This window comes from Micropterus salmoides, unplaced genomic scaffold, assembly GCF_014851395.1.
Source record: "Micropterus salmoides isolate LMB-PRFRI ecotype aquatic unplaced genomic scaffold, ASM1485139v1 Ms_hic_scaffold_1287, whole genome shotgun sequence".
Lineage (NCBI taxonomy): Eukaryota > Metazoa > Chordata > Actinopteri > Centrarchiformes > Centrarchidae > Micropterus > Micropterus salmoides.
Window position 1 is genome coordinate 2,356 of NW_024040360.1, and position 11,459 is coordinate 13,814.

Consider the following 11,459-nt stretch of genomic DNA (forward strand, 5'->3'; position numbering starts at 1 on the left):
TCGCCAACGTGGACAGATGTTATCGTTGTCCGGTGACACCGCGTCGCCGTCCCGGCGTCAACCGGCTCACATCCATGGTCACTGCTAAGTTGCCTGTTAGTCTGTTTTAGCTAGCGTTCATGTGACAAAAAAAATCAGCTGATAAAAACATTACATCTGTACGGAAGCCAGGAGAAGACAAAACTGAAAATGAGTATAAACATGGTAAATAATATGTGTCTGTATTTACAAAAAAATAAGTGTATATGTACAAAATATGTATGTGTAAATGTACAAATATATATATTGTTTGTGTATATTTAAAATATATGTGTATATATGTACAAAAAAGTTTATGTGTAGGATATGTAAAAAATATATATATAATTCAGCTTGTGTTTCTGCTTTTGGGTTTCAGTCCTTTCCGTCTGTTGTCTTGCGTTCAGTCTGCCCATTTTATATATCTGGTTGTGTTCTGTCTGCTTGTGTTCTCGATTAGTTTGTTTTCGTGTTTCTTGTGTTCTCGATTAGATTGTTATCTGTCTGCTTGTGTTCTTAATTAGTTTGTTATCTGTCTTCTTGTGTTCTCAATTAGTTTGTTATCTGTCTTCTTGTGTTCTTGATTAGATTGTTATCTGTCTTCTTGTGTTCTCGATTAGTTTGTTATCTGTCTGCTTGTGTTCTTGATTAGTTTGTTTTCGTGTTTCTTGTGTTCTCGATTAGATTGTTATCTGTCTTCTTGTGTTCTTGATTAGTTTGTTTTCGTGTTTCTTGTGTTCTCGATTAGTTTGTTATCTGTCTTCTTGTGTTCTCGATTAGTTTGTTATCTGTCTTCTTGTGTTCTCGATTAGATTGTTATCTGTCTTCTTGTGTTCTTGATTAGTTTGTTATCTGTCTGCTTGTGTTCTTGATTAGTTTGTTTTCGTGTTTCTTGTGTTCTCGATTAGTTTGTTATCTGTCTTCTTGTGTTCTCGATTAGTTTGTTATCTGTCTTCTTGTGTTCTTGATTAGTTTGTTATCTGTCTGCTTGTGTTCTTGATTAGTTTGTTTTCGTGTTTCTTGTGTTCTCGATTAGTTTATCTGTCTTCTTGTGTTCTTGATTAGTTTGTTATCTGTCTTCTTGTGTTCTCGATTAGTTTGTTATCTGTCTTCTTGTGTTCTTGATTAGTTTGTTATCTGTCTGCTTGTGTTCTCGATTAGTTTGTTATCTGTCTTCTTGTGTTCTTGATTAGTTTGTTATATGTCTGCTTGTGTTCTCGATTAGTTTGTTATCTGTCTTCTTGTGTTCTTGATTAGTTTGTTATCTGTCTTCTTGTGTTCTCGATTAGTTTGTTATCTGTCTGCTTGTGTTCTCGATTAGTTTGTTATCTGTCTGCTTGTGTTCTTGATTAGTTTGTTATCTGTCTGCTTGTGTTCTTGATTAGTTTGTTTTCGTGTTTCTTGTGTTCTCGATTAGTTTATCTGTCTTCTTGTGTTCTTGATTAGTTTGTTATCTGTCTTCTTGTGTTCTCGATTAGTTTGTTATCTGTCTTCTTGTGTTCTTGATTAGTATGTTATCTGTCTGCTTGTGTTCTCGATTAGTTTGTTTTCGTGTTTCTTGTGTTCTCGATTAGATTGTTATCTGTCTTCTTGTGTTCTTGATTAGTTTGTTATCTGTCTTCTTGTGTTCTCAATTAGTTTGTTATCTGTCTGCTTGTGTTCTTGATTAGTTTGTTATCTGTCTGCTTGTGTTCTTGATTAGTTTGTTATCTGTCTTCTTGTGTTCTTGATTAGTTTGTTATCTGTCTGCTTGTGTTCTTGATTAGTTTGTTATATTAATTATTCTGATCTTTTCCATCTTATTTTGATATGGTCTGTGTTAGGTGTTTAATTCATGCTTGGATTCTGTCTGCAGGATTTGTTATTTATTTGATCATGATGTTAGTCTGTTCTGTTTCTGTTACCTTAGTCTGTTCTGTCTTGTTGAGTTGCCAGTGATTTTCAGTTGTTTAGTTTGCTTTGTCTGTTCTGTGTTCCAGTTGGATTCAGGGGTCTGTACCACAAAGCGAGTTTTGCGTTATCTGGCTTAACTAACCCTAACAATCACGATCAGAATAAGCAGTCCCACGAAGCTGGTTATCAACTGGATAAGCCAATCCAGCCATGAGCGCATTCACAAAAAATAGGCGGTCTTAGCAGCAGATGACCAATTGCAGACATGAACAAGTCTACTGGCAGCAGAGTGTCATATATTACAAATGAAGATAGATATTATCATGGATCACAGGAAAATTATCCCATTATCACGGGAAAACGGAAATAAAAATATTTGAATGGATGGCCAGGGCTTCCGTAGGCTACTTTACTACCTGTTGTAATGTGACAAATAAATTTAACCTTGTAGCCTACTTGTAATGCTGTGTTTTACAGTGTGGCATATGTACTTTTACTTAAGTAAAGGATCTGAATACTTCGTCTCACAGTACTCACAGCAAGTGTCATAATGTGATTCACAGCGGCAATATTTTAACTGAACATGCCACATGTCGCCTGTAGTTGTCCTCCTAGCCTGCTGAGGGCGGTAGAGAGTAAAATGCGCTAAAGCAGCAGCGAATGTTACAGTTTGTGTTTCCTGTGTTTCGTATGAGCGGTGTGAGTGGAAAGCAGGTGAGTTTATATACAGCTTTAAATTCACCTCACCTGTCTGCGGATTTACCGAACCGCTGGCACAGGTGATAAATACCTATGGATTGTGTTCATATAAGAGACTATTGTGTTACACCACTTTTAAAGTAGCATTTAGCTATTTGTCTAAGTTAGCTTGAAAGCTAAGTGCTAGGCTAACGTTATGAATGAGCGTTAAGCTAACACATGCTAATATTAGCTTAAACTGTGCATCTAACCTACTTTAAACTTTAAATAAACACTTAGGATGGGAAATATGATGATACAGTTTTGCGCGTTAGCTTCTCCAGCCGGCTGAGCTTTAATCAGACTTTCCGGACGTGTTTATGTCTCATTTGTGTGGATCATGACAGTTAACATGCTCTCCTGTTGATTCTTCAGACTCCACCATGGATATCCGACCAAATCACACCATCTACATCAACAATGTGAACGATAAAGTCAAGAAAGAAGGTAAGTTTTATTTATTTATTTATCTGATGATGATTAATCTCATTTGTAAGAGAGACTTGGCCAAGAAGCATCATAAGAGTTCAAGTTAGAAACATATAAAAGACATCATACATACATACATAATGAGTCCCAGTATGTTTAAGAATAGATTAAAACATTGTATTGATTACTTTTGAGGCTCTTCATGGCCTCTATCTTTGACCTTTTAGTCGGCACATACTTTGAGAAATCAGGTCGGCAGAGTCAGTTTTATTTAGCTGCCTTTGTGAAGCACTTTGTAATATTGATTTTGAAAAGTGCCCTAAAAATAAAGATTATTTTATTATCTTGCAGAGCTGAAGCGGGCGTTGTACGCGCTCTTCTCTCAGTTCGGTCAGGTAGTTGACATCGTGGCCATGAAGACCATGAAGATGAGGGGACAGGCCTTTGTCGTCTTCAAAGAGCTCACTGCCGCCACCAACGCTCTGAGGCAACTACAGGGCTTCCCGTTCTACAACAAGCCCATGGTAGGACGAGACACTATGTTCACCCTGTTTTCACACTGATCAGCTGGACAGTCTGATGGGGACTTCTGTTTTTCTTTTAGTGGTATGCTGGTTGAATGTAGTTGTGTTGACATGTTTGACTTAACAACACAGCTCTGTAATGTTTCTCATTCTCACCTTTTATGAAACATCACACTAAAGTTAATTGCAGGTTTTCTTCATGCGGCTACAGAAATGTAAGATGTCAGTAACCAGAACAGGGCTGGGCTTTAACTGACTGACTTGTGTCCTGTTGATTTCCAGAGGATACAGTACGCAAAGACCGACTCCGAGGTCATTGCCAAGGTGAAAGGCACGTACGGCGACAAGGACAAAAAGAAGGATAAGAAGAAGAAGGCTCCGGAGTCAGCGTCCAGCCTAACAAAGAAGCCAGCAGTGGTGAGTGAAGCTGCTGTCAGCAACCTCAAGTTTAGGTTTACAGGAGTTTAACATCAGAGACACAGCATCTGATCTCTATCTTTTAATTCATCATCATTCAAAAGTATTTTAGTCTAGTTTTAGTCATTGTCCATCATTTTTAGACTTTTCTAACTCATTAGTATAATTTTGATTCGCATTTTGGTCAATCTGCTCGAACCAAAAATAGAGAGATGATTTGAATGTTAGCTTTGTTCTCATTTTTTATTACAAAGGAGACATTAACGTACCTCGCCTTGATATGCCGCTTCAAGTTCGTAGTGTTTTTTCCAAAAATCTTACAACCACATCAGTGGGTGAACTCTACATAGCTTTCAGGGGAGCTCAGTTTTTTGTGATTGTGATTCTTACTGCTGAATCATTAGCTGCAAGCATGTAGGCCTGGGGCCGACTGTGGAAGTATCAGGCATGTTTGTCTTACTATAGTTATAATAATAAATATTAAATTTATCCATTTTCCTACAATTACACTTCACACAGCAGCTGTGGCTGTACACAGTGCGTTGGTCGTACTAGCGACACAACCCATACCGAACAGGGAGTGGGGCGGAGCAGGGACAGGAGATCGTTCCGTCTGGCTAGATGAAGTCTGACGCTCCGCATGATCCATGACATGTAGAGATTAATGGCAATAAAGCAGCTGTCAAAATCATGTTTTTAGGGCAGCTCTTTCTCCCTAGCATGTTGTGTTCATGACCAGAGTTCGCATCCTTCTTCACCGTAACGTTTTATAATAATAATAATAAATCTAGGAGGGAAAAACAAGGAGCAGGCTGGAAGAAATATTTCCAAAAACCTGTTTATCTATCATCTTTCTTGGCATTTATTATCTGTGTGTGAATGTGAATATCTCTCTGAGCAGCAGAGGGAGGCAGCGTGTCACCTCACTGCAGAATAAATCGGGATATGTTGGATGAAATTATACAAGTCGGTCTCCTTCATCAGCACACGTGCTGGACCTCTAACAGGGTTTCCAACAGGAAATTGGTTGGTGAAGATTTGGAGTAGGCAGAGCAGATGTGCCTCTGTAATAACTTTCTGATGAGAGGAGCTGAGGCTGTCGACACTTATTCATGTTAGAATGTAACTTCACTGCTGCACCTCATGGGAAATGTGGTTCTTAAACCCATTTAACCATGAATATTTAATCTTATTGTGAAACCCGTGCACTAATGTCAGATTTTAAACAGTTGTTTTTCTACTTTTCATTTTGAAATAGTAATGAAAATGTATTAGCTGTGCCTCAGTTTAACACCAGTGGCCTGTACTACAAATAGAGGTAACTGGATTATCCAGGTAACTTCAGGTGTAACTTCGCGATTAACCCGTACTACGAAAGGTGGATCAGTTTTACCCGAGGTCCTCTGTCATGGCAATTTACGCTGCATCTCTAAACTGCTGCGAGCAGTTATCTTTGTGGTTAACTCGACATTACCCTGTATACATGGACTACACACCACATCTGCACTCAGTGTTAATGAGAACAATTAAAATATTCCACTGGATGAAATATGTTAAGATTTCATCATGACTTGGGCTGCAGCTGAAATGCCGTTATTCTGAACACAACAGCATCACGTTCATACAGGCAGTCCTGCCTCCTTGCTGATATAGGGAGGAGATCTTAATTATACTGAACAAAATTATAACACTTTTGTTTTTGTCCCCATTCATCATGAGCTGAACTCAAAGATCTAAGACTTTCTCTGTGTACACAAAAGGCCTATTTCTCTCAAATATTGTTCACAAATCTGTCAAAATCTGTGCCTAAGGCTGGCCACAACAGGCCACTTCAAAATGTGCAGTTTCACTGTATTGGGGGATCCGGGTGGGGTCCGGAAAGCAGTCAGTATCTGGTGTGACCACCATTTGCCTCATGCAGTGCAACGTATCTCCTTCACATAGAGCTGATCAGGTTGTTGATTGTGGCCTGTGGAGTGTTGGTCCACTCTAGAGAGCTGCATTGGGTTTGGGATACCGCGGGACCCAACACAAATTGCACGGGAGCGGGCGGTTTTAACTCTGCTGCGGGAGGGAGCGGGCGGTTAAAAAAATACACTGCAGGTCCCGCAGTAGCACTGATGAGATGGAGTCAACAAACGAAGTTGAAAAGAAGATAAAAGTGAGTGTATGCGGCTGCTTCTGAGAATGTACTGCACAGGCCTGACTCGAAGCAGCAACCTTGGGTACGGGAGGCGGACACGCTTACGAGGATGCTAAACCCCGTGGGCAGTGGCGTCAGTCGCCAGTGCGTTTCTTAACATGTCGGGGAGTGAGGTTTACTCACTGCACAGCCTCGCTGGCTTCCGTCACACGGGCTTACAATACAAGACCAAGGCAAGTCTGAAATTTGGAACACTTCTCAGTTGTTACTGACAAATGAATGCAATGATTTGTCATTTTTTTTCTGAATGTTGAGCAGAGCCCAAACATTTGTATCCTAATTTTACTCTGCATGTCACAATGTTTGCGGGTGTGGGCGGTAATGGTCACAAAATCAGTAGGAGCGGGATCAAGAAAAATGTCCTGCGCAGGTCTCGAGTCCACTCCTCTTCAATGGCTGTGCGAAGCTGCGGTCAGGTCGAGACCCCGGTGAAGACCACGAGCATGTAGATGAGCTTCCCTGAGACGGTTCCTGACAGTTTGTGCAGAAATTCTTTGGTTATGCAAACCGACTGTTGCAGCAGCTGTCCGGGTGGCTGGTCTCAGACGATCTTGGAGGTGAAGATGCTGGATGTGGAGGTCCTGGGCTGGTGTGGTTACACGAGGTCTGCGGTTGTGAGGCCGGTTAGATGTACTGACATTCTCTGAAACGCCTTTGGAGACGGCTTATGGTAGAGAAATGAACATTCAATTCACGGGCAACAGCTCTGGTGGACATTCCTGCAGTCACACCACATGCCACACCTGTGAGGTGGATGGTTTATATCGCCAAAGGAGAAGTGCTCACTTACAGATTTTGACAGATTTGTGAACAATATTTGAGAGAAACAGGCCTTTTGTGTACATAGAACATACATATAACAAATTATTTGAAAAGTTTCAGTCTGGTTTTAGGAAGTACCACAGCACTGAAACTGCCCTGCTTAAAGTCACCAATGACCTTTTAATGTCTGCTGATGAAGGCATGTGCTCAGTCCTGGTACTCCTGGACCTTAGCGCTGCTTTTGACACCATTGATCACAACATCATGTTAGACAGACTGAGGCACTGGGTGGGGATCTCTGGTACTGCCCTAGAATGGTTTTCATCCTACCTGTCAAACAGGAGGTTTTGCGTGTCTGTAAACAACTGTCTCTTCGTTCTGTCCAGTTAAATATGGTGTGCCTCAGGGGTTTTGTTTTCCTTGTATCTGCTTCCCCTTGGACATATTATCCATAAACATGGCATTTCTTTTCATATTTATGCTGATGACACACAAATGTACTTGCCTGTCAGATCCACAGACCCTGGAATGCTGAGTTCACTTAACAACTGCCTTTGTGAAGTTAAAAAATGGATGTAAAATAATTTCCTCCAGCTGAACTCAGACAAAACAGAAATCCTGGTCATCGGGTCCCAGCAGATGGCAAATCAAATACTGCCATCTGCTGGTTCCCTAGTAAATCACATTAAGCCTGTGGCAAAGAACCTTGGTGTTTGGTTTGATAGTAATTTAAATTTCGAGCAGCACACCACAAAGCTTGTTCAATCATGTTTTTATCAACTTAGATCAAATTTTTGCTATATTTCTATGTTAACTTTTAAGGACACCGAGACCATTTTACACGCCTTCATTCATCACGCCCAGATTATTGCAACAGCCTTTTGTTTAACCCAAAAATCTATTGATCGACTCCAGACTGTCCAGAACTAGCTGCCAGGCTTTTAACCAGAACAAAGAAATATGACCACATTACCCCTATTTTAGCTTCATTACACTGGCTCCCAGTATGTTTTAGAATTGACTTTAAAATTCTATTGATCACTTTTAAAGCTCTTCATGGTCTCTCGCCTTGTTATATTTCTGAACTTTTAGTCCCATACACACCAGCACGTACCTTGAGATCCTCGGGCAGAGGTCTGTTGTCTGTTCCAGAGTCTCGACTGAAAACTAAAGGGGACAGAGCGTTTGCTGTCAGGGCCCCGAGGCTCTGGAACAGCCTGCCCGAGGAAATCAGGTCAGCTGAGTCAGTGAACTCTTTTAAGTCCCTTCTTAAAACATACTTTTATAGGAGAGCTTTTCCCGATCTTATTTGACTTTATTTTATCCCTTTTATTTTATTGTATTTTACTAATTTTATATAAAATTTTCATGCTCTTATCTTTTTTTTTTTTTTTTTTTGTATTGTTCTGTACACTTGTTAAAGCACTTTGTAACTTGTTTTTGAAAAGTGCTCTACAAATAAGGATTATTATTATTATTATTATTATTATTATTATAGAGAAAGTCTTAGATCTTTGAGTTCAGCTCATGATGAATGGGGGCAAAAACAAAAGTGTTGAGTTTATGATTTTGTTCAGTGTAATTAACGGGCCACTTGTTAAGATGTAGCCCATCTGTATAACTGAATTATCCTAAATGCTTTCACATATTTAGATTGACTATTTTACGTGTCCAAAAAAGACTTGGTAAGGGTTACAAATCTGAGAAAAATCCAAATCACTCTGGCGTTTCTTCTAGAATAAGTTTCTGAAGTCCTGATGCAAAGATAATGGAGATCTGTTGGCTAAAATCACCAGTATTTCCTAATTGCTAAGTGCTATTGGGAAGTTTTCTGTCGCATGCATAATGCACAGCAGAGGGGTGAGTGTGTGTGATGTTGCAGCCTCGTAAATGGAAGCGATTTGGTTCCTTGACAAAACAAGCCTTACCTGAATTTTTCAGCCGCCACAGTGTTAGATTTAGCCTTCTCTTCATATCCTGACACTATCATCGGGCATTCTTCTAGGGAAAATACGGAGCATGTGCCATTATGAAAACTGCACGTTTTAAGCTAACGTGCACAAACTCCAGTTAAGCTGACACCGAATTAACTAACAGACATCTGATTCACCGTCGTACTGCCGTTTTAATGCAAGTGTTTCAGTCCACCCTGACTTTCCTTGATAAGAGAGAAACATGCTTTTATCAGAAGTCGGAACAAAACCACTGGAATGGTCCTCTCAGAAGGTCGATCAGAGCACTGTTACTGTTGAATTAATCAAAATTGTGATACTGAACCCTCCTGTTCTTGGTCAACTTTGTTCTGAACGCAGTCTGTGCTTCTGTAGTCCTACCTGTTGTTCACCGTCATCCTTTGTGTTTCTTGCTTGCAGGGATCAGCAGCACCTGTGCACTCCCCTGCAGCGCAGGTAAGACTGTCGACCGGAGCACAAACTGAACATTTTGGTTCGATCGGGTTGTTTTTTTTAAAGGAATAAACCAGGATGATGTTTTAATATTGTTCAAATATACCAAAACTTTTAGATCTTACTGCAACAGCAAATGTGTGCAGTGTTTTTATTTTCTCACATAATTTTGATCCCTTGCATTGATCACAACTAAGGCCATACTTGGGACTTGGAGTCATGTAGAACAATTATGCCACTATGTGCAGTGGTGGATATTAACTAAGTACATTACTTGAGTATTTTCTTCTCCTACTACATCTCAGTGTTGTTGGACTTTTTTACTTCACTACATTTAACTGACAGCTTTAGTAGTTACTCTGCAAATGAAGCTTTTTACACAGAAACACATGAAGAGTTTATAGAATACGTTTTGTTGTAAATTCCACTCCAACAGTTTATACAAGTACAGCTGAAACAATTAGTCGACTGACAGAAGATGAACTGGAAACTCTTTTGATCGTTGATCATGGTCCCTTGCTCTTTTTCCTTTTTTAATTAATTGAATGTTTGTTAATAATGTTGAGGTTTGAACTGTTGGTCAGACAAAACAAGGCGTTGTGAAGGTGTCACTTTGGGCTCTGGGTTACTGAGAAGGCAAAATCTTTACAAACCAAACAATCAAGCGATTAATGGAGAAAATCAGCAGATGAATTCATAATGAAAATTATTATTAGTAGCAGTCTGATACAAAATATAGATCAAAATGAGCTGCAGCTCAGCGGCAATACTGAGTAAATCACAATACTGTACTTTCACTTGTAACAGTATTTTTACAGTGTGTTATTGGTACTTTTACTTAGGTGAAGGATCTGAATATATACACAAACAAACAAACAAACAAACAACATGTAGCTCAGGGTTAAATCAGACAAATGAATAATATGCCAAGCAGTCACACTGGGTGTGATGTCCACCCGCCTTCAACAGATTATTGATCAGGATCTCTGTTGGCTTCTCAGGTGCCGGACAACCCACCAAACTACATCCTGTTCCTCAATAACCTTCCTGAAGAGACCAATGAGATGATGCTCTCCATGCTGTTTAACCAGTGAGTGCTGTGTTCACTGTCTTGACTACGTGTGTGTGTGTGTGTGTGTGTGTGTGTGTGTGTGTGTGTGTGTGTGTTGACCTCTGTATTTTTGTCCTCTGCAGGTTTCCTGGTTTCAAAGAGGTGCGGCTCGTCCCGGGGAAACACGACATCGCCTTTGTGGAGTTTGAAAGCGACACGCAGGCGGGCGTGGCTAAAGACGCGCTGCAGGGCTTCAGGATCACGGCGACCTGCGCCATGAAGATCACGTACGCCAAGAAGTAGTTCCCCAGGTTCAACCAGGGGACTCAAAGAGACTCTTGAGTGGGAGAGGGGACGGTCCCTGGATTTCTGTTGTCTCAAGATCATTTAGATTTTTCTAAATCCTTCGGAGCTTAGTTTTGTTTTTTTTGTTTGTTGTTCATGACAGTTGAATAAAAAATCTCTGGCCTACATTTTTGTTTTGTAAAATAAAAAGTTTTTACAGAATTGATGTCTTGAGTTTTCCTCGAGGCTCTAAAGGACCAAATGGGATCAGTTTGTACACGGTCACTTCAGCTTTTGATAATAAAATAATAAAATGATAATACTGTAATACAATGTGTGTCTTTGAGGGCTGCCATTATTCTGCATTTTTGTTATTGTCCCAGCAAGGTTATTGTTAACAAAAACGTATGAAATAACAAAGACAAGGTGTGAAAAAACATTAGTTAACTGAAATAAAAAGACAAGGCTTTACAAAAAGACGGTTTTGACTGTTTGCAAAATTAACTAAAATGATGTTAGCCTTTTGTTTATCTTTCATCGGGCTGACATGAGGCTAGTATTTTTGGTGGAAATGAAATCTATCTTAGTCCCAAAGACTAGCACTAAGCTTTAAAACTAAGCATTTAAAAAACAAAAAACACTAAACTAAAATGAAATCAAAAAGGTAAAAATAACTAATGAAAAAACACAAACTATAATAACCTTTTGCAGGACTTCAAACTGCATTTTAGATT

At 39.7% G+C, this 11,459-nt stretch overlaps 1 protein-coding gene across 1 annotated transcript; it reads left to right on the top strand.

The window, feature by feature from the left end:
• Positions 1-2,549: 2,549 nt before the first annotated feature.
• LOC119900162 (U2 small nuclear ribonucleoprotein B''-like) lies at positions 2,550-11,058 on the top strand. The gene is made up of 7 exons (XM_038714923.1): positions 2,550-2,625; positions 3,025-3,096; positions 3,430-3,602; positions 3,885-4,019; positions 9,357-9,392; positions 10,391-10,479; positions 10,584-11,058. Exons 2-7 carry the CDS (start codon positions 3,033-3,035, stop codon positions 10,741-10,743), a joined length of 657 nt encoding a protein of 218 aa, XP_038570851.1. The 5' UTR covers positions 2,550-2,625; positions 3,025-3,032; the 3' UTR covers positions 10,744-11,058.
• The last annotated feature ends 401 nt before the right edge of the window (positions 11,059-11,459 follow it).